General features: G+C 31.7%; 1 protein-coding gene across 15 annotated transcripts in view; it reads right to left on the bottom strand.

Annotated features, from left to right (window-relative positions):
- Nucleotides 1–1,480: 1,480 nt before the first annotated feature.
- Pde8 (Phosphodiesterase 8) overlaps nt 1,481–24,713 on the bottom strand; it is a 70,781-nt gene continuing 47,548 nt past the window's right edge. For 11 of the 15 annotated variants that reach the window (XM_064049813.1, XM_064049814.1, XM_064049816.1 and 8 more), the window contains 14 exons: nt 15,755–15,814; nt 15,322–15,512; nt 7,202–7,261; nt 7,090–7,147; nt 5,660–5,827; nt 5,382–5,602; nt 5,138–5,324; nt 4,112–4,285; nt 3,719–4,057; nt 3,435–3,651; nt 3,213–3,376; nt 2,069–2,354; nt 1,843–2,019; nt 1,481–1,789 (listed from right to left, as the gene is read on the bottom strand). In XM_064049813.1, the coding sequence (XP_063905883.1) occupies nt 1,856–2,019; nt 2,069–2,354; nt 3,213–3,376; nt 3,435–3,651; nt 3,719–4,057; nt 4,112–4,285; nt 5,138–5,324; nt 5,382–5,602; nt 5,660–5,827; nt 7,090–7,147; nt 7,202–7,261; nt 15,322–15,512; nt 15,755–15,814 (2,289 nt within the window). In that variant the 3' untranslated portion in view covers nt 1,481–1,789; nt 1,843–1,855. Of the gene's footprint in view, nt 1,790–1,842; nt 2,020–2,068; nt 2,355–3,212; nt 3,377–3,434; nt 3,669–3,702; nt 4,058–4,111; nt 4,286–5,137; nt 5,325–5,381; nt 5,603–5,659; nt 5,828–7,089; nt 7,148–7,201; nt 7,262–15,321; nt 15,513–15,754; nt 15,815–16,170; nt 16,823–19,762; nt 20,086–24,713 lie in introns of those variants that run through there. The other 4 variants (XM_064049812.1, XM_064049811.1, XM_064049825.1 and 1 more) reach the window with 4 other exon arrangements.

Genomic DNA, 24,713 nt, shown 5'->3' with positions numbered 1-24,713 from the left:
ATTTGCGATTTATCTATCATCCCTTTAGTACTCCATAATAATCCTAGCACATTCTTATGCAGTGAAAAATTAAGACTACCAATAAATAGCCAGAGTCTTAAAAGCGTGACGTCGAATTTTATGTGAAAATTTTACCACGGGACAATTTTTTTGTTAAAGTCGCACATACGTCATAGTTATTAATGTAAAATTTATAAAATTGCGAAAACACTGTTTTGTATGTTTCTCAAGTTAATGCGGAAAAATAGGTGAGGAAGTTGCCATAACATTTTCAAGGATTATTCCTCAATAATACAAAACTGTATGTGACAAAGAATTTTATTTAAAAGAAATCACTTATAGCTTATTTTCATGTATGTGTTCGATAAAATTTAAAACTCAATTTAAAGCTTGACTGTTTTGAGAGAATGAACTTTTGAAAGATATTTATCTGCTAAATTAAAATTATCGAGTATGTGGAGCCTTTGTCTGTCTCTGTATCGCAGCTCTCAAACGGATGAATTCAGTGCTAGTTTAATCGGGATGGTTCTTAACTGTTTGCTGATAATCTCTTCAGACATTTCAGATTTTTTAAGTATATATTGTTTTTGTATATGGGGTTTTTAAGTATTAACACTTGTGTGATGTGACGTATTTAGTCCACTGTGGACTTACTTCCATTGTATTAATATTAATAACTTGTGTTATGACAATTTGTGGTATAGTTTCCCCAGTTCTAATTCGGTTTTACGATGTATAAAATTTAACTTGCTTAACAATAGATTACTACAGCTGGTGATGGGTCAGTCATAAATAAGGATTTAACTATTATACTGTATAACGGTTCGAACTCCGGCAGTAGTAATCTACTTTTAAGGAAATTAATTTTTACACAGTACTATCATAAAACCCAATTAGAACTGGGAAAACTATATAACTAAATTTTTGATTGTTCCTTTTGTTGTGTTTTTTGTTTAATTAAATTAAATTAATGGTCAAATAAGTACCTGGGATGCTAGCGCATTCTAATTACAGAAGTGACCGTTTGCGAGGGATCGGAGGGTGAGGTCAGGATGCGGGAGGTCTCGTACTTAAACAATGTTAATACACGCCTCTGATCTTCTGTGGATAACCGACCGCTCCCGACATAGGAAAGTGTCATAAATGGCACATGCTCCCTCCTGTCATCCTACCCCCATGTTAATACATAAATTCGAGTGATACAACTACCAAGCCATCCGTTCTCTTTATTTACCGCCTGGTGAACTCTACATTTGTGTTAATTTCACAGCAAGTTGTATTTACATTATTTGTTATCTTGTTTTAGAAAGCACGAGAAGGTTTTGCCACTCCAGCAAGCTTTTGAGGGCTTTTGTTTTACCTGCACAACTATGCAAACTCCTCAATAAAATAACCATTCGCGCAATTGGGACTTGAGGCAACTATGAATTGTTATTACGTGTTAAATTTTGTAAAAAAGGACTTTTTTCATAAACTCGTATTACACATCAATACATTTTTAATAAAAAACAGTAAGAACATCATAATACATTTATAGTAGTTATTAAAACATAATAAAAGTAAGGAAATAATTTATTACTAAAATACTTAACTTTTAAAATTGGATATGCACGGCCAGCATGCATAACATGTTATTATTTAAATAATGAGGTATATTTTATTTATACTATAAATGTATATATTGTATAAATATATATAAATATAAGTAAGACGATATGCACACTTTTTAATTAACGTTCACAGTTCTTTTAATGAAAAGATATTGATTTACTGGCGTCATCGTGGTGACCTGGAATGCTTTCAGTTATCTAAATGAATTTGTTGGACAACGTTAACACTTACGGCAAAGCTTATATCAGTTAGATTTCGAAGACTTGATAGGAAACATAGGACACATAAGTACGCTACTTTGAAGTCTACTAATATCAGTTAAAGTATTGAGACCTTGTTCGTCACATTCTTTCCATCTGATGTAATTTTGCCTCATATACGAGATCAAATCTGGCATATCAATAAAGGCTAAAAATTAATAAAAGATTACATATTTTCTTCAATTTTCAAATTTTACCATTCCAGGCTTCGAACATATCGTTAATGATATAGTCAACAAAGCCTATTTGCGATTTTGGAATGGAACAAGTATATCTATCAAACATGGGCATGACAACAGGTAAACCGCGGTCTTTCTCTTCGTCTGTTTGTTGGAAATACTCTTCTGCAATTCTTCTAGCCCACTCTATACATAGCCTTAGAGGTCTAGTAGGGTTGGATACATCACTGCACTTAATCATCATACGTTTAATCAGGGTAATATTTTCTGGCGAGTTCAGTTGTGGATATTCTTGTACATCAACCTGCAAAACAAAAAATATGACATGGAACATTTTTAATTCGGGTAATGCAACATGGGACCGACAAGTGTTTTGATCACTTATATGATTATTGTATGACACATTTTATAATCTAGATTTTTTAGAAGCTGATTTATAACTACAGATTAACAAAAGCGACTAGTTAAATTATTTATTAATCCTGTACATTTATGGAGATTCTAGCAAATTTGTGAATATTTAAAAATAAAAATAATCTTTAGCACACAGTGCCGGAGCCATTCCTTAGTACACGCGTATAAACAACGACAAGCAATGTTTACATCTTAAATGTGATGTTTGCCGAGACATTTTTCTTTTTTCTATCGTGGTATACTTTTACATTAAATTGCTAGTAGAATCAGTAACGCGACACAGTCAATAAAAATCAATATATCATTTGTTGTCGTTTTTCTATTAATCTTCTTTTTTTTATTGCAAGAAAATTATTTGTTTATAATATCAGTTCCTGAATGAGTTCGAGTAATATACGTCACCTTATGTTGCTATAAGCCGCTAAAGCAGTCGTTAAAAACCAACTCAATCAGGCGATGTTTGTCAAACGGTTTACCACAAATTTATTGAATAATGTTAGTCTCATGTTGTCAGAATACAAAATTTCTGACCAGGTAGAAAGTACAAAATCAGCTAAAAGTATGGAATTACGAAGTGTTATATTTTCATTTTTCTATTTCTGGAATATTTTCGTAAAACGTATCGTTCAATTAATTACTTAACTGCGTGACAGATTTTCCACTTTTCAATTTTAGTTACAATCTTATTTTAGCATTTTTTAAGTCGAATCTAACATCAACAAACTTACTAGGCAGTACACACACATACCTCTAGATCACTTGATGATTTAGTGCAAAACACGTTAACAAATTTGGCTAAATGTTCAAAATGCTTTGTCATTTCCGTTGCTAAAATCATGTCTATAACATTGTGTCTGGCTATTTTATATGTTTCCTTATCTAAATTTTTAAAAATATTAACTCTATCGTCACCTAAAAATAAAAGAAAACATTAATTTCTCGTATAAAAACATATTTCTAACAAACTAACCTAAGGTTAACTTGAACATCAAAGCAGCGTGATGTGATTCCAAAATAGTGATATCGTTATATAATATAGCTAATGGATTGTCGGAATTGGCCAAAAAGGCATTAGATTTGCCAGGATGATCGACGTCATGAGCTGCCGCGGCTATTAAACTTGTAGCTTCATCTAGCGAGTCCATAATTGATTTTACTTTCTCTCTTTCAAGAAAACCTGCAGTGGCCTGTAAGATTAAATTGACTTAATACAAGGAAATAAATCAAGTTTAGCATACTTAAGTAAGATATTACCTGCATTACGTCGGCGGCATGTGTGGAATTGTGGTATGTGTTATCTGCATGATAATTCGCTTCGATTATAATGAGCCAATTATACAGTGTTTTTTCATCGCAATTTAAAACTGCGGAGACTTCAAAATGAGTAAACAAATTCATTCCGAGATACTGTAATGGTTTTTTCTTTGTGAGTTCCTCCAGTCGAAATATGTCAAATTCCCATGATAATGATGTGTCAAGCAGCTCTTTCAAAGCAGCAGGAACTTTTATTACGCCGCCTTTAGATGGTCGATAAACCGAAGAATCGTTGCTGCTCCTTCTAGAGGATACAACTAAAGAAGGCTGGGATTGTTTCTGAAAATATTTATATGTTAACGAAGATTGATTTGTTTTCCTACGACAAAATACCGAAAGAAGGGCGGTGATGAGTTCTGACACAATAGGCTCCTCGTTTCTGTCTTCTTTAACATTCGGTGCATACAATTCTGGAGTTCGCAAGATATCTTCTACTTTATCTAATAACTGCAATACTTGAGGGTTTGATCCACAACCGTCTTTCGCTTGGTCAAGAAGAGAGATTAACTGGGACATGACAAAAATTATTATTTTGTTATAATGATGGTAACAGTAGTCACAAAAAGTGGCAATTTTTGCTGTGGCTGATGTCTTGTAGTCGAGTCGAACATATAATTTTTGCTGATTGTTTAAATTAGTCTTAAATTTGTAATAGCTGCATTTTTACAAATAATAGAGTCTATGAACATAGAGATTTTCAGTTTTCATACGTTTGCTGGCAATTTTTGTACACAGAACTCTCGAAACTACCGTACTTCAACTTTAAAATTTTAATGGAATTGTAAAATGCAAACAGATAAAACATGATGGTGATTGTTTTTGAAGCGATTTTCCTATCCGAGTTTATAATATGGAAAGTGCATCGAAAACAGCCGTTAAATTAAAAAGTTAACGTACATAAAATTAAAACTTTGTGCATTGAGATTTTAATTTCCGGTCATTCTTATGCATAGTATGATGTATATGACTGACACGATATCCCTAAAGTACATTTAAAATTTTTTAAATCAGTCCAGTACTTTTACTACTTTTACTAATAAAATATCCGACTGATGATAAACGGGAACGCGAGACGTATGTGGATGTAACAACAGCGTTATTGCTGAATTAAAAATTAATTTTTCAATTTTGTGGCGTACACGTTGTTTTATACGTGTTTTCAATGGACTACTGATTAAATAAAACCGGAAATGTCCGACTCGCTTGTGCTGTTTTCGTATTAGTTTATTTGCAGCATAAAAAACTTTACCACTGACAAAAACAGCGCTAGAAACAAATATTTGATGCTAATGGAAACACTATCTTTCGTGATGCGTACAGTCTGTGTTGTGTAACTTCGGAAATATGTCATAAACTTACTTTAGTTATTGGAGCTTCGAGTGGCAACGCATTCAATTTTGCTAGGGAAGTCCTTCTATAATAGTCACTATTAACGCTTCTAACATCGGTTGACCCTCTTCTGATTGAGTGGACGCTACCTCTTGATTGTCCTAATGCATCATAACTATGTGAAGTATCGAGAACCAAAACAAAGTGGGTTGGTGTTCTGAATACACATTGTGCTTTGTTTTATTTACTCCTGATCGATAAGACAAGGATTTACCTTCCGGCAGAGGAAATTGGTACAGCTCTGCAAGATGACAATATAGGATCCATTGATTTTTTCTTTAAAGTCAGGGCCCCATTCCATTCTCTTCCTCTTAACAGAGATGAACCCATTGTTGTTATCTGTAGAGTGTCGTGCGCTAATTGCTCCTGAAGTGTTTTACCTACGAGTTCTTCAGGACGTATGTTTAAATATTTTTCACAAGCTCGATTTGCGTACTAATAAGAAATAGTTCGTAGAGTTGTGATTAGTTTATAATGAAATTTTAAAATTACCTGGCACCTGTAACTTTCGTCTGTAATTATAACTACATCTTTACATTTTTCCAGGGCTGCGTACACAGACTGGCAAGTTGCATGTTGTGCCATAGGCTGCATGTCGCTGTGTTTCAGTTGGATAATCTCATTCACCGCAGAAATTATATTCGTATTTTCTATAATACACTAAAGCATTTATGTTAGTTTTTTGTGTAGCATTAGTGATAAAGAGACACAAAACAATTCAACAATTGATATACCAATTCCAAGAAATTAACGTCCAGAAAATAAAAAGTAAAATCTTGGAACGCCAACACATTAGTTAAGACAAATTTTCAGAATAATAATGGTCAACGTAAACGCCTGGCCTTGAGGTTTGCAACTTAAAGCATGCACGCTCATGTATTACTCCGTAATGTCCGTACCCTGATAGTTATATAAACGAGGTAACCTATTTTTTATATATCACGATTTACCACCCTTAACAGCAGGAACCTAATATCTTCCAAGTTTCAGTTGATTCAGAACAGCTTACTAGTCTAATAAATAGTAGCAAGTATTGACCCCACTCTAGTCTAAATATTATGTTATGCCATAAATTAATAATTTAGGGGTGTTAAATTATCACCGAGTGAAACACGTATCCCGTGTCCGACGGTTCAATATAGCTATTAAAAAAATATTTTTGTCTTTGTACTATTAGTTTCGTTATTGATCCCTGTGACAACTGTTTTTTTAATGTTATCTTTTTTCTTGTTTATTTATTGAACACCAACACAGCTGTGTGTTAGGCAACTACTAATTATTGTGATTAAAAAAAAAAAGATCAAACAGTGTTGAAATTTACAAATTATAGTTGAAATGCAAGAACAAAATTCCATCATCAAACCCCCGCCAATTCTGGTCAGATCAGATCAGGTCATGTATGTATATGTAATATAAATGGTTTGTATATACATTATGATATTCGTTACCTCCTTTGTCGTCAAGAAATAGATTTCAAAGATAACAGTTTATTTTATAAGTTGCGAAATTATAAGCCCTAATGAAAGATTAATGAAGCTAACTAGTTGGAGCTATCTGTTCTAGAAAGAGTTAGCTTTGCTTAGGTTTTAAATTGCTTTGGGAGGTTAACATTAACTTAGTCCCAAAACAAATGGACACTATATTAAAATGGAGCCGGCTTTGGAGTAAAATTTATTAATGGTGCAAACATCATTCATTCTTGAAGTCAAATCCTTCCACGTTGTTCTTTCGACGATTAGTCTTTGTATTTAGTAGTAACACAAAAAATTACGAGTTTTTAGATTTTTTCTATAATGCCCAAACGGCGAGACGAAAATTTTTAAATTACTACTTTTTATTTACCTAGCTAAGCTAATGAGTTAATTTCTTGGATTTGTAATTGTAACAGTACATTAAAACTATATTATATGGGTAATGTTTACCCTATTAAATCCCGAATCGAGCAAAGCCATAATTGCTACATCATCTTTTTCGAACGTGCTAAAATTATAAGATAACTTTATAAAAGACAGAGCCGGTTCCGATATCACTTACCTTTTTCGTACAACAGCTACTAACGCCGCATGTTGATTTCCTCTCGTATTTCTGATTGATCTGTAAAGAAAAGACACATAACATATCAAAAGCAATTACTTATATCTGTCAATATAAAGAAATTCTAATTTAATATATTTGATTTGATGTTACCATGTTTTTGATTTTACACAAGAATTATTATTATTACAACTAGATACCTACTTTAAAATTTTAAATTGCTTATAATTGACTGATTTAAGTTAAAGATATTTTCAATAATGCTCGTCGATCTGTAAATTTAGTTTTTAGGATTTTTCCACTCACATATTAGTTCAGGACTAACTTAACTAGTTATCATCAAAAGCAGTAATTTGTTTTCCGCGTTACTTAACTTTATAGGTACTAAAAGAGAAGCATTAATAAAAAATATTGAATATACATTATATGTAGCAATAAATCCCTTTCTGAGCAGAATCTAAGTGGAAAAGTTGAAAAAATGTTAAATTAACTACAGACCTTACTGAGTACAAAAAACTGAAGTGTATTTACTAGAAGAAATTAGAAGTAAGAAAGGCACGGAAAAAAATAAATGCAATTCACTTTAAGGTTATCTAACCTGAATCTGGTAAATCATTGATCAGATTTTTATGTTGATAATATCTTTGAAAGCATCAATACCGTCATGTCATCTCAAAATATTGATAAGTAAACTGTGCACTTGTTCTACTAATTTACAATTATTTACCGGGTTTAATATGGAAAATAGTGAAAATACATAGGTATATTTTTACGAGGTCAGCAATACTTTTCGTTTTAGGTTGTGAAAGCTAAACCGGCACCTCCACCAAATTTTTAAATATACATATGTCATTTTAAATACCATAACATGCAACATACTCCAAATACGTTGTAATCAGAAGGCTTCAAGTTGCAAACCATTTTGTATCTAGAACATTGTAATAACTTTTATTCAATCGATAACTAAACCTTGACAAACGATGTGCTAGAAATATCTGCCGCTAAGTACTCAATTTTGTATTTTGTAAATTACTAACTTTTAAGTTTTAAAAAAAGGGATCCGAAGACTAATCGACTGAACATACAAATTCTAATTTTTTTTTTCATTTCTATACAGTTCGCCCAGAAATTTTCTCATATTTTTTTTATTTTTTAGAACTGGTCACACAAGATACCTTAAAAAATGGATACAGATTAATCTCGTCAAAAACTGCAACATGCCATTTCAAATATTTACAATAAATAAAAAGGACCGCATGTTGTGTTTTTATGTACCTACATAATTACTGTTGTTTTAACGATTCAGTATTTTAAACAATGAAAAACTTAATAAACAAAACACACATAATAACCTTATGAATATTTTTTGCAAGCAGTGATGTAAATTTGATTTTCCACGTGTTTGAACATTAATTTATTCTTACGCGCTAAAATTGAAAACATTAGTTTTTATTAATAACATAATTTGCAATGAAAGAGTTAATACAGACGCATGCAATTTACACCCTGTAAATTTTTAAACAAAAAATCAATTTTGGATGTAACAAATATACATTTCTCATCAACTTCCTTACTTGAAAATTATATTTTAATAATGCCCAGGAGTTTTTTGTTCTCTTTCCATTGTTCGTTCTGACATGTACAATTACACCAAATAAAAAGGTCAATTTCAATACTGACGCTTGAGCCATTAAGCTTGCTGCATATATAATAAAGCGTGAAATATTTATACGATGAAGAAGAGAACGACGTTTTCGATGAAGATCCGGCTGGTAATTTCGCCGGATAAGGGAGAATCGTGCTCCGAAAACAATCGATACAGCAACAAGTGAACGTTGTTGGACACCCGGCCTTTCTGCAGTGAATGCCGGCGAAAATATGATTAACGATAAAACATTGCCTCTTATTTATTATTTATCAGATTAATTATACGTTGTGATTTGATCAAAAATGAAGCCAAATTCTAAATACATTTCAATATTTTCTTAAAAAAAAAAAAAAAAATAAAAGGAAATGCGGAGGATTTCCCTACGTGTTATACACAACAATTAAACAATATACAAGCTTTTGAACGAAAGCTTGGTTAAGAAAACTTTTGAATTCCGAATTTTCATTCAAAAGAAGAGAATGAAATTATTATATACCAGAAATAATAAATGGATAATAACTGAATTGAGCATATATAAAAAAAATGCTGATATCTTTTGTCGCTGCAAGCTGCATTAGTGCATTGGTTAATTGATTAACTGAATAAAATTTTATTTGTGAAACTAAATAGTAAAACAAAGTTTAAAACATGATGTACGGTTAGAATTTAGGGCGCGTACTGATCCAATTAGTCCTTGCGTCGTACGAGTATGTAGCTTCTTATCAAATTAACCACGTTTAATGAATTTAGTGTATAATTTGCATAATTTGTTGGTATTAATTTACGTATTTTATTCGACAACGTAGTTTTCCAAAATTAGAAATACGCTACGGCTGAATAACGTAGGAAAGCGACATTCTACATTTGTTAAAATAATTAATGTAGATTAGGAGTGTTGCACGTTCCGCAAACCAACAAGAACACAATTGAAATGACTGCCTTGGCAGTGGTAAATAGCATCGAAAGATGTTTGTTTGAGATGTCAGAATTATGCTCCCTACGTAAATGATGTTAACAGATCGATCATTAAGTTGATTATAGGCTGTTAATTAAGCGGGAGTTGGAGTTTACATTTAGTTCATGGCAGTAAAGTGCGGTTTATATTACCCATCTTGTACTTCTTGAGAACGTATTTTACTTTTTCAAGGAAATTTAATTGGGGTGAAGAAAAATTAGGTAATTCAGAAATTATAAATAAACAGCCAATTTGATGTTTGATTAAGTTATTTTGGGATGAGAAATATGTTTTTACAAGCATAAAAAGATGCCGCGGCGCATTGATTATCTCTAAAAGATAGTCAATGCATTTTTCAAGAATGATTTATTTAATAATTTCGTGGATGACGTCATTAATATTTTGGTGGGAATAAATAGATTTATATGTAAAATTATGAAATTACTACATGCGATTCGATTCAGCAAAAGCCTCCTCCACAGTGACAATGTATTATTTATTAGTAGTGATTGTGGGATTTAAGAAAATAACATCAAACTCTAATACATAAGGTACTTTAAATCATATTCAGATCAAAATGAAAACTAAAGAATCTTTGTTAAGTGCGTCACGAAAAGTCAACTTTTTTATGTAATTGTTAATTTTTGTTTGATCTAAATTTAAGAGAGATTAAATTAGTTAAATTTAAGATAGAAACAAGTACTACTATTTTTCTCTAAACAAGTATATACTGTCACTCTGAATTCAGGCATAGATTAGATACAGCTACACTAAATTCATTATTAATTCGTTACAAGATTTCATTTTCATATTTAATTAATCGTTGTGTAAATTTGACTAAGTATGGTGTAAATAATGGCTACCCAGCGTTTACTTTGTTATTTATTTTTTTTTTATAACGATGTTCGAAAATTTCTCTTAGCTTTATTGCTGGCGGAACCTAATTAAAGACTATTCAAACTTGTTCCTGTGTACGGATTATATAGGTACACCTGCTAGATATAATTTAACGACACACATCACTCTTGACCTAATTTTCGGGTCGTATTAGATTTTCTTAACATTCGTAACTGGCGTTCAAATGAAAAAGTCATTAAGTTGACGTTGCCATTTTGATAGAACGTAGCGAAAAACACACGTGTTTTATTAATCCATACTGTTGTGTATAACTGATATTTCTGCATTGTCAACTGTCATCGATCAAATTTTAGGTTAATTGTAGACATACTTCACACTGTTTACGAAAAATCAAGGCCAACTCGATGACTTTTTCAACTGAACACTCGATATGTGTATACGTATTTCAAAACTTTCATATAAAGAAAGCAGCTTATGAGCTTATGATTAAAAAAATTCATAAATTATAAATACCTACTTTTAATATTTTTAGAAATAACTATTTAATGGAATCATCTTTAAAAATGTGATTGTACAAATTAAATGACTTTATGAGTCACATTTTATATGTTTATTGATCTTCATATCGTAGTCCAATATCAAGGCAACCATGTTTCAATCAGTTTTTATAACAGAGGTAATTATTATTTTCTAGGTAGAAAATGTTTCGTGTATGACAAATCAGTGTGAGTTACGACTTTAGAATTTGACAGTACTACAAAGTGCAGATATATAGAACGTTAAAGTAAGGAAAAATAAGAGGCTTTTTTTATTTGAAGTTACTTGCATGTATACTACTACTAAAGCAATGCGTTAGAGCAAAATTACCAATCATTTTTTTCATTAAAATTGGAAGTTGGTCGAACAAGTCTTTGTTTAGCTGACAATATGTTAATACTTTAAGCCTCTTGGCGAATATTCTATACTTAAGTTGGACATAAAAGAGTCCGTTTTGTTTACTTCTTAGATTTTCATCAAGATTTATTAAGAAAAAGTTTTATATTACAATACGTTATTAACTTTAATCACAATAAAGTGGTAAAGATAAACATAACAATGGGCAGTAAATTTCACATTAAGATTTTTTGTATTTAACATTAAAAACTACTAATATACAGACTTTCAATTAGCTCTAGGAGAACATAATTCTAAAACATGTGAGCTGCTGAGTTTTGTACAAATGTTATCCAGATATACGCACTAAAAAAGAATAAGTTTGAACCAGGGATAAGCATGACTGGACGATAAAGTGGGAAGTACACAAAGTCCACTAGTAGGTCATGAAATTTATTTTTAAAGTAATAATGTTGGTATTGCAGCAATTTGACACTTTATTTGACAGTTACTTGACCGTAACTGTCAAACTGAACAAGCAATGCGTTGGCATTATTTTAAAAATTAATTTCATGGCCTACTAGAGGACCTTTTTTCGATCATATGGCACTTTTCAACATGCTCACACTAATTACATCATTATCACACTCCTACGGCTGGAACAGTTAGTCCAACCAGCTGTTAATTAAGATCATAATCAAGCACGCTCCCAAAACACTGCATAATATGCTGTAAGTCGAAATCAACTATAGTGAAGTTGAGTCCTTCGCATAACAGCGAAGTCAGCTGGTCAGTTTTTGATTGATTTGATTGATTAATCATCTGATTTGAATTACATGACATGTTTTTATTTCTTTGATTTCTCGTAACCGCAGCAATTTCTGCTAGTTAAAAAGCTGTGTAGTTAGTTTGGCATGGGGGTTAGGACCTCTTTATGTTGTAATTTACGTACTGGGAAAAACTTTGTTAGTTACAATATTCGACCTTGGATTATAATTTGACATCTGATTGTGTATTTAATTTTCTGTCATTTGTAATAATTTTACTTAAAGAAATAAATAAATAAAATCAATTTACAATTTTATCTGGTATTGTTTCACCACATAATGTGTTTTTCCATGACTTAGCCGTAACTAATTTCGTATAGGACGTCACTGTTGTATAATATTTTCATGTGTTTTATTTATGAAATGTAATATTCTACTTAATATCAAATTGTGTAAACAATGTAAACTATGGGGCACAACGTATTTGGATAAAATTGTGGGTTGTGGAATAAATGGGACGTAAACTAAAGCCTTAGTTATATTTTTTCCGGAGACAGAAATGATTTGATAATGTTGATAGCAATCCTTAGGACTGCATTTTTTATCTCGAAACACAATATCATTGTCTAGAAAATTTCAGTGAAATGAAAAATGGTAAATATTTAATTCATCATCAATTTTAAATTTTCTCGCTTTAACTCTCTCATTGTGCTCGTGCAAATGTTGATTGTTACTCCTTTAGTATCCACTGTATTGGAAGTAAACAGTTCTTATATTTCATTTAATACAAGAGTCGTTTAAACGCTTTACACAAGTGACTACGGTAGACTGTCCACATACTGTTTGTTTTAAAATTTCAATTTTTGTTAATAATATTAAATTAATTCTGACGTAAAGCAGTTACACAGTCTTTGCCAGTTGACAAATATGATATCAAAAATATTTCCAGATAATGTTATAAATTTTTGGTTTTACAGGAAATAAAATTTTATGATAATGCAACGATGGTTTAATGTAACTTAAATAAATCATTTAGTTTAAGACATAACATTTTATATTAGCATCGTCTACAAGTGACAAGTTTTTATGTCAGTGCAAACCACTGAACTGTTATTGTGCTTATTATTATCGACGAACCAACCCAACTGTAACATTCAGACTAAACGTTTATTCTTAAGACGTTGCGTATGTAAGCTCGAACGTTTCCGACAGGAATTCAATACTCTAATGACATGTGAGGAGATTACATTCTATAGGGATGACACTCCGGTGTTCCGACCGTAACCGTTAAAGATGTGGAATTCAACTGACAACTTGTTTTGTCGCACGATGAGAAAGACGACGAATTTGCTTTTGATCTGCTTTGAGCATTTGTACTCTTCATTAACTGATCCAAAAGACAAGCTTGAAAAGCCTTTGCAATTATCTTTTGATCTATCTTACCATTGTCAGAGGGTTGTTTACAGACATGTTATATGTTAATAATGCTGCTTTAGTAGGTAGAAAATTATTACACTGTAAAATAGCCGGGTCCGAGTAACAAAATAAGATATTAAACTAGCCCTTACACGTTCTAACAAAATTTATAAATTCCACAAAATAAGAACATTGAAATACAAGTAACTGTTTCTAGATACGAGGAGAATATACATGTATAGGTATATAAAACATAAAAAAAATGTTTTTGTCAATCGTCCAATAAAAAATATGTTTTCAGAGATGAGTAACTATTTTGTCAAATACATCCGGTTAAAAATTTTCTTGGAAAATGAAATGATGCAGGTACGTTTTAAGAATATTTTTACAAACAATAGGAACATAAATTTATCTTAGTAGGTAATCACAACATCCTGAAATATGTTTTTACTTGTGTTCTTATTTTGTACAATTTTAAGAAAATGAATAATACTAACGTAAAATTGTGCCAAAAGGTAATATTTCTAAATTTCCGTCATGTTTTTAGTTTCAATGGAGATCATAAATATTTTGTCAAAAATTTCTGAAAAAAAACTACTCTTGAAAAAAACAGGTTTTTACAATAATTTGAAGCAATATCTTTGAACACGAATAACTGCATTTCATTCTTAGAAGGTTTTGTGCAACAAGTAATTAAAAAATTGCCATATTTACTATTATCTTATCTATAATTTCTGGTAATCATAAAATCCTCTGACGATTATCACTTATTGGGAAATAATCATAAAGCAGTCACTGATAATTATTTTTATGCAAGTATCACGAAAAAACAAAACTCTCCGAGAAACTTCACGCTACAGTTACAATACGATGGATACATGGTGCCCTTATTTTATTTATATTTACATATAATTTTTTGCTCCTTCGTAATTCATACTCTACAAAAATGGCTTTTTCCTTGTAATGCATTCTTTTTCATTTAGCATCTGTGCTTTTGATGGGAGCAAAAGTCAAAAAAATAAACGATAATATTCTATTGAATCTCAAAGTAGAAACATTTGCTAAATGTCTACCAAAATACCCCCCGAAAAATGTCTACGTATCATATTGTAACTTCTGCAAAACTTGTTAATTAAAACTTCTCGAAAGCTCCTAAATCTTAACTAAGTTGAAAATCAGATGAAATATTTGCATCCCTCGTTTCTACACATTAATAACTACGTAGTTGTAGGAATTGTAACCTTCCTCTTCGCATCGAATTTTCATCACTGTACCTTTGTAAGAAAGTTATAAAAGCCAAGTTTGTTATATGGAACGAAGTTACCACTCTATCTCTTATATCCCACTGGAATTCGACTTATTTGACATTTATGAAGCGGTTCGTATCATTACTTTTTCGCTGATGAAAAAATCTCGTATCGTATATTGCTAAAACAATACGACCATTGTGATCTACGACTAAAATTTTAAAATTATTTTTCATCAATTAAACTATTAACTAGTTACTATTAATATTATAGTTTTTGGACTTGATAAAAGACGAATAAATTTTGATTTTCCGCTTACTTGCTACGAATCAATTTATAATTATTAAATCACATACCGGCATAATGTAGTGTAGTCGATTGCTTTCGGTGTTCGAGTATCCACTATAACAAGATCGTGTGCTTTCTGCTGAAATTGTTCTAAAGCGGCATCTTCATTAGTTACGTGAGTAACTTCAAATCCCACTTTTTCAGCTGCCCTTGTTTGAGTATCCGAGACCGTATCTGACTGAGAGAAAACTAGTAACACCTGAAAAGAAAAATTGTGTTTAGCAAAATGATTCACAATTGTGTGGATGAAAGGTAAAATCCGATTTATAGAACAAATAGCAAGCATTAAATAGTTATTAAATGTAGACATTTTCGTTACTGATTAGAAATAATTGTTTGTTTTTACATGTCAACTTGTTTGTTCATAAAGAAAAAAATTCAAAATACTTAAGATAGATTTAAACTGTAATTTCTCTAAATTCTGCTTATCATATTTTTTACCTTGGGTGGACTTCGCGATGGTGGTAGTAAAAAACCGTACTTCACTTCTTGGGGACCTCTCTGCAACAGAAACAACTAATGTATTTTCGAGAAATGGCTGAAATGCTTTAAATCATTTGTATATATAACAGTTCATTTTAGTTTAATTATGGTGGTTTTAACATGATAATAAAACATCGATGTTAATATTAGGGTAAATTTTTGTACATGGCAAAAATTGTTGGAAGTGAGATACACCTTTGCTTTCATTACAACATTGCGCATTTTATTATCACGGTTTATCAATCTAATAAGTGCTATTAAGTTTATATTTATGACTTTATAAAACTCAATGAAAAAATATAAAATAAACATTTTATTAATTGCCACTCATACGAGTATCAGTAAGTTGTGAAAATTTAAGTAAATACTAAAACCTTTTTCTTATAATGTGAAATTTGCGGTTTTGAGTCTTCATCGGACTTGAACGTTGATGTGAGGGTAGGACCTAGTTTCACTTTAGATTCTCTTTCTTTTGTAAAAGTAAGCCCAGTTACCGAAGGCGTGTCATCAGAAGTTTGCGATTTTTTTGGTGCTTGCTTAATAACATTAATTAAAGTTTCGTCTTCTGGAACTTTGGAAAACACTGGAGTGTCGTTATCTTCGGATTTGTGTGTAGTGTCTCTCACAGGTTGCGTCTCAATCTGAGAGCTCGAGTATCCCAATCCAGATTTAAAACGTTTTAGAGTACGTTTAGGTTTGATAAGGTGTTTGTCTATAGAAGTGCTAGCTTCTCTGGTTTCATTGATCTGCACTTTCATTTTAACATCCGTCATAATCACTTGGTCACGGTCTGCACTGGAGTCTCGAATAGAAGGCCGAGTCTCAATCGGAGATTCAGCAGTAGTTTCTGGTTGCTCTGTCTTTGTGCTCACTATATTTGTAGTTGTTGATGAATTGTTCTTAATTCCCACGCAACACCTCAGTAAACTCCTTCCTTTTGAACACATTTATAGACCGGAGGCATCTCAACAGAATATTTTGGGATCACACAAAAAATATAAACAACACGTAAGTCACATTTATGTCATTGTGACACTTAAGCGTTTCAAAATGACTATTGTCATAAGAAAAATACTATACCACTATATTTAAGGACAGTCAACTTCAACCTTCGCACACTCCATTGTGAACCATTAGTTGGTCCAATTATAGTTTGGTCAATATTTCACATATGGTATTGTAAGTTAAATATTTAACTTAAAAAAAATATTTTTCACAAAAGTGTTCCGACAATGTCAAAATGCATGAAGAAGCAAAAGAATATGCAAAAGAAGTGTCCCAAAATTGTTCTAATACGTGATTAGTATTAATTATATTCTACAAGTATTTTCCACAGTGTAATTTCTACAATAAGTAGAGTTATAATTATATCAATGAAAGAAAAGTTAATTAGACAGATCTTCCTGAATTAATCTCAATTAAATCAGTCCAGTCTCTTAGATCCAAAATAAAATTTGATTGTGTGAATATTTTATTCTTTTATTTTTTATTACGCTAAAATAAAACTACAAATGAACTTTATCAAACTTTATGTAGAGGAATATGTTACTCCAAATATACAATAGAAGCATACTATTTTATAAAAATTAGATTGGATTTACCTAGAAACATTTTGAGATGACATCATCAAATTGTTGGTGTGAATTAAGCAATCAATTTTGATTAGCGTATATCCAACTATTACAATATTTACCTAACTTACTTGCACTCCAGAAGTAAAAAGATTACGAACTGTATAAATCTTTATATTTTTAAAAATTACCGCATCGTACACATTTTGTATAATATCTTGTATTTAAATGTTTGCGAACCTTCAAGACAACAGTTTTCTCATTTTACTTTTTGTTTAAAATTTACTTTACAACGATGAAACGGTTTTTTTGTAATGAATTTATGGTAATTTATGGTTTTTTTCAAAAACCATCTTCGACTTTATGGTAAATAACTATAGGGAAAACTACAATCTCTTAGTTTATAGATCTAGAGAAACTAGAAAAAATATACAAAAAAAGTCTTGTACGACACTCAAAAATGCCAAGACACAATTTAAATTTAATTTGTGTCACTGTCCAGTTGATTTATTACACTTGGTTACTAGAAAATTGTTTCGCAAGTATTTTTGACAATGTATAAAACATATGCAAGCTGGTGACTTTTGTTTCACCACGGGTTATGTATTAATATCTTTACTTTCTGATTTACAATGGGTTGTTTTTAATGACTTATGAATGATATCATGGGTTTGTTGATAATGTTATGTCAACTTCGAATACGTTTGCTCATCGAGGGGTCGTTACACTCTAACATGACATGAGGATATGAAGGCACATTGGAGGGCTAAAGCTGATTGAACGTCGCTTTCAAATCAATAATGTTAACCACTGTAAGTCAGAAAATTAGTGATTGCAGGTGGTTGATTACATGTTTGCTTTCGAAAACTTTCATTTTAATTTACAATAAAAGTTATACACTCCATCTTGTCCCATTTCCCCTACTACAAAAAAAAAACAATGTACAGCGATTCGTTTTTAATTTACAAGCGTGTGTGGTTTTAGGGAAAGAATTTACATTTCCAGTTTTTTTTTTTACTTTTTTTTTAATGAAACACTTTTTATATATTTTTTTCACGTTTGGATACAGAATAAAAAACTACAAAAAAAATCACGGATTTTAAAGTTATATAATTTTAATGAAAACACTATAATGCAAAATTAAAACAAGTTCGAATGATGTGGTCATCACCTGATGAAAATATATCAGCTTATTTCACAGTTCGTTAGTGTCGGATGTTAACATTAGTTATTTATTAAAACTTAATTAATTTAAATAACGTCTACATTGAACGTATTAGAACAAACTGAGACTCGGACTATGCGTGGGTATGGTTGCAGGCAGCAGTCATATGAAGAAGTTCATATTTTGTTCAATAATGTTTATCCAAAACACGATATTAGTAAATTTTTCCTCAGCAATATGAAGCAATTCATGACATTAAAAATTTGCCTTAAATCATCTAGTAACAAAAAAACTCCAGGGTATTGTTAACGGTTAGTCATGAAGGAAAATCCTCAAGTGTGTTCAGGTGTTCGTAACATTTTTCAATTGGAAAAATTGAAACCCTACAAAATTCCGTTTATCAAATTACTTGTAGATACTTTTATGAAACTGTCATAATCAATCCTGACTTTTTTGACAACATAGTATTTTCGGATGAAGCCACATTTTTTTGCAATGACAACAATTATTGTCTTATCGGGTCCAGAGTCAACCGCACTGGATATAACAAGTTCATATCAGAATCCCTAAAAATTAATGTATGGACCCCCATTGTTGATTTATCAAATAATTGAACCACTTTTCATAGATGGAAATTTAAATTATCTGCTTTTTTATTAAGTAATGAAATTGCTATTGCCGCTGTTTTCTCGTTTTCCCGATTTATCGCCGCTCGACCTTTTTGTGCAGCCATTTGAAACGTAAGGTTTATAAAAATGGACCAACCAACCTGGAAGAATTGAAGAGATACGCTAAATCCCTTACGAGTTGTAGAAAATGCTCTTTGGCATTTTAACGATCAGTTGGATTACTGTCAACTTGAAGAACATTCTGAATACTTGTACTTACTCTTCATTAAAATTATCACTGCGTTCAAAGATATCTTGAGTTTGCATTAGTTATTATTTTAATTTTTTATTAAATTTCTATGAATCCAAACATGAAAACACATATTACATTTAGTTAAAAAAATTAACTTGGATCTATTTGCGGTGAAACTGGAAGATTAACCATAATATGTAAGCAAAAAAACCTTTTTCAAATAACGAAGATAACCGACTCTATATATTTTTACCAATACTAATGAAGCTCATAAATTTATTTCAAAAATAAAATACATTTTTTGTAAAGTTTGCCCTGGTATGCAAAATATGTGAAGTTCTTATATTCTGGATAACGGATAAAACGTACCATTGTTTTGAGAATAGAGCCATGCGTCTTCATACTTTTCCTTCTAATAGTATTTACAACATCAGTTTCAAAGTGTATAGTTTTTCTTCGTACATATCGTCCAGAGGCATCACCGTTTATGGTTTCCTGTACTTCGGCCGCATTATCTTTCGCACATATACCACCAAAACACCACCAACTACCATCCCGAGTCTCACTTTTTGGATTAATTATAGTATTTTCACCATTGTCTAACAAACTGCCACAGTGTTTACACGTAGGAGGCATTTTTGCAATGTCCTGAACCATGTAATACTTGACAACTATAACTCATAACGTATTTTATTATATTTAAAAATAAGTGATGTATACTGTTATCAGTTTGATTAGATAATGTTAACGATATTTAGAGGTGGTACTGGTGATCCGAGACATATAACTTCGATACCATCCATATTAAAAGTTAGCGATTAAGTGATTGCTTTTATGTGGCTAGGATTAGTACTAATAATGTTTTGGCATTATCGCTATTAAATGAGTTAAGTGAAAAACATACATAATTTTAAACGCCTTTGTATTTTTCCGTAGTTTATAAAGCGGGCATTCTCTAGTAACGCTATAATCAGTAAATAATCTACATTATGTTGTAAGAATCGAAGAAACAAAACCCTCCCCCAAAAGGAGGTGATCACAATGTCTTGAGGGAGGCATTTCCACATGGATTACAAAACCTTAATATGACCAACAGCTTTCCGTCTACACCAAACCAAACAGAATGACTTTCAAATGCAACTAATGTAAATAAATCACGGTCGTTGCCCACACGGAATGAGGCAAATATAGTTCTTACTTCCCAAATGTATAGGGTCTGTTTAACGAATGGTTAATTTTATATTTTCTCCACGTTTTAGGGCTTATACAATACGGAAATGTCGGTCTCCCGCTTCGGTCTTTAGTGTTTATATACATATAGTAAAAGAGGCACAGGAGCTAACAGTTCACTTTAACTCCTAAAAGTAATAAACCAAAAATATTTGGAAAAGTTCATGAATTTCAGAAGACGGGTATTTCTGCCTTTTTTGTAGTTGATGAGTAGCCTTGTAGACGTTAAGATAAAATTTTATTGTTATTGAGGTTTAATTTCTCGTCGCTTTAGGAACGCCGAACAGATCTGGTTATAAAATTTATAGTTCTTCTTTTCAATGGACTGTTCTGCACTTCTATGGCAAATACATTTTCTTGTTCCTAGAACGAATTCACGTCAAAGTGCAGCTTTCCGCGGCTTTTTTAATACCAACGTTTTAACAAAATCTTCAATTGCTCGAACTAAGTAATTCTGAACTTTTTCACATTATTTCTGCTTATTATTCTGCAGAGTGGTTTAAAATTCATTTATAAGGTCATGTTTACATATTTTATTAGTATTATTATTACCTGTTTAGGTATTTAGTGTTTTCTAATATGAATTAATCATCACGTGGATAGTGTTTTGTATGATGTACCAGAGAGGGTTGATGATATAAAACTAGGGCTATACTCCCCTGAAAATTTGGAGCATAATTCTGTTTTCTTGTGGTATTAACTTTTTATAAATGTATCAATTTATGTCCTAGTAAAAGTCAACCATAGAGTGAAAAAATATTACGTGTGCACTGCTATAAATTAAAAACTGTAACGGGTTTGTGCTCGCCTGCTGAAGTGAGGTTTGAAGTGAAGGTGCAGTGTTTTTTCCAGCGTATTGTCTCAGTTGGTTTGCGAGTGGCAGGTGTTATGTTACGATTGTTTTTAGCACAATGGCAATAAATAGTGTGAAACATATGTTAAACACATAATTAAATTAGGTATTGCGTTTGTAAATTAAAAAATTAAGATCTCCTTAACTAAAACTAACAAAAAATGGGCAAGCAAATTTCCGTAAACAGTTTGTCTATTCCTACAGCATTATGAAGAGGTTGGCAAAACTGGTATAAGTCACATTAAGAGAAATTACGTGATCCATTTTAATTATGTATCCACCCTTATTAACTTCCAACCACGAGCCGCCACTGCAATGCACTGAACAATTAATTTCTAACAGAAAAATGCTAGTAGACGATATCATTATTTTGTTATCTCGACATTATATAATCTGTATTTGACCTAATATTTTCCTTTCCAACGTACTGTGGGATTGACCAATTCCTTTTTATATTTCAGTGTTATTTTTTCCGCAGTTTGTAGTTAGTTTTCTGTTCATTTTTTACATAACTGTTATTACGGTCCTGGCAGCACTCGTATTGCCAGTCAGCGCTTTCTCAGAGAGTAGACTTTTTAGTTCATCTTCCCCTGCTTCCTCCCCATTATTATTTTGAATCGACGCGTCGTCGTCATGCTTTGTCGTCGTAATCAACCTCCGGTAAGTTTTACTGCCTTTCGCTGGATTTTTTTTAGAATAACATCCCCTAGTACATTAGGTTTGGAAAGTAATAAACCGTTTTGATCAAATAATATCTCAAAAGCGCCTAACGGTCGATAACATCAAACAATGGAATTCCTATATAAAATCAGAAATCAGTACTTAAATTATGGCAACTCAAAACACGATGGTCCGTGGATACATCATCTTGGAAAACAATAATAATATATCGTATATGTATGTATAAGTGATCATATATTTAATTTGTACTATATGTCCTCTGTGGGCGTTTTGCCCGCTGGGCAATACTTTATTATTATTATTATTATTAAAAAAATAATTTTGGCACCAACGAAAACAAACCATGTAGCATTACGATAGTGCCGAATCATTTGTTCTGTTGTATTGTATCACATTGCCAAAAAAGTCTGAGTATTGTTATATATTAACAATATTCATACATTGCGTAAGTCCACTTAAACTTTGATGGACCACTACGGTAGCAGGACAATACAACAAACGTATCCTACTCCAAGTAATAAACCATTTTATCGTTGGTAAAACAAAAGAATACATCTATTTATTTTTTGCTATAATAAAATGAATAGCGATGTAGGGGAACCAGGGGCTTGTTGTAACAGGGGTAAGTTGTAACACTAAATTTTACCCGGAATTTAAACTCTTTAACGTCAGGTTTTTACTGAACTGAATTCGTGCCCAAACACGGGGCAAGTTGTAACAATGAACTTTTTTTAAGGAAATGCCTAGTGTGAAGTGAATATGAACAATTTTGACCTTTTGCCTCTTCAGTCCAATAGGGGAATAGTAAGACTAGTGACAGTTTTATAATGGTCAAACAGCCAATAGATACCAAATTATATTCATTTTCCTAAAAACTGTTACAACAAGCCCCTCGTTCCCCTACCTTAAAAATAATCCATAAACGGGAAGGCGACCGTAAAATTGCTGAACTCATTTCTGATAGCTGAGACTTTTAAAACTGTCTTTTGGAGACAAATTACTTAGCTCATGACATGAAAGCATTTAACTGGAACCAAATTTTAGGGCTCATAGACCTATTAAGCGTTGCTTAAGGAATCTTGATTAACATTGTTTGTATTTTCCTAATATTGATCGATAGATGTAAACTTTTTAAGTGACCTACGATGGAAGAAGCAGAACTTCAAAATATAACATGAACTTAGTGCGACTTGTATATAAATGATTGTGATGTCAAATGTGGCTCTGGAATCTGTTTTGTTCGAGTAAAATATTACAGCTGATAGTGTTATTACTGATGTAATAAACAATACAACAGTATTCAAAGTGGTCATCATTTTAACTGTTACGAGGAATAATAATTTCTTACTTTAGTGGAGTGTTAATTGGAAACCAATAAGACTGATTGCCAGTAAGTCACCCTTACGACTCGTTTAAGTGTTTCTCATTTTACAGCTAGATGCTGATTGGTACAATTGGGAATTGACTAAATGGCAGTAATAAATGAAAATTATATTATATTATACAGGGTCATTATAAAATATTGTAGTCAACTCACCTATGAAAAACAAATGAAATTTTTCGCTAATCACCAAAATGATTTGAACTGTTTTGAAATGTCACGAACGGCCAAACAAATCTGTCAGATGTGTCAAAAATTGAAATGCCCGGTTCGCGGTTTAATTAGACACGAAAAGACGCCAGACCAGAGCATTAAGGGTTGCAGTGTTATCGAGCATTTGTGAACGCCACTGCAATACATTTCAGTTTCAAAAATTGTAAATTGTCAGAAAAACGTTTAAGGGCTTTGTCATGAATTACACCTTGGAAAGTCGATTGGAGTTGAACAGAATAAATCTGGTCTGTTTTGCAAAGAAGCAATAATTTTTCAAATAATGAAATCCAAAAGTGAGGTTAAGTTTGTCGAAACCAATGAACACGGTAATTATTTAAAAAATTACATTTTTATAGGTACCCTGAAGGTAAAAATTGTGAAAAATCACGTAATGGACAATGGCAGAGCAAGTCTTATCACAGTTAACGAACACTATGAGTACCTAATGAGTTTTTGCAGTACATAATTTTGCCAAAGTTGTGATCCCGCGAAAATTCTGTTTGTAAATTGTAAGGAATCGTCAAAATATTGGTGCAGACATGGTTTGTGACCGGTGCTTTTCTCTTGAAAAAACACAACTGAAAGCCTTGATCTTCATCCCTACAATAGGTGAAAACTGCTATGTCCAAACATTACCTTCAGCTTTGCAGTTTCTAGATATCTGAAACATGCCAGATCTGCATAACAGGAATGTCAAAGAGGTTCTACCCAAAACACGCCCACATGGCCATCCTAATATCAAGATTTTTCAAAATTTCTATAACAAAAAAGATGAAAAAACCAATAAAATTTCAGGAGCATAGTGTTAAGAGTTCTGTAGATGATTATGAGATCTCTTGAAACAACAGAATGTTTAATAAAGATTTTTAACTTTCCTAATAGTAAAATTACAATTATTACTAAACAGTAAGTTGAAGTAAGTTTTAAATTAAGAGAATGCAACTAACACCGAAAGAAAAATG

This window comes from Zophobas morio, unplaced genomic scaffold, assembly GCF_036711695.1.
Source record: "Zophobas morio isolate AGI-343-1 ecotype UQ-CSIRO unplaced genomic scaffold, CSIRO_AGI_Zmor_V1 ptg000007l, whole genome shotgun sequence".
Lineage (NCBI taxonomy): Eukaryota > Metazoa > Arthropoda > Insecta > Coleoptera > Tenebrionidae > Zophobas > Zophobas morio.
Note: the sequence above shows the minus strand (reverse complement) of the source record. Positions and strands in the feature narration are given on the sequence as shown.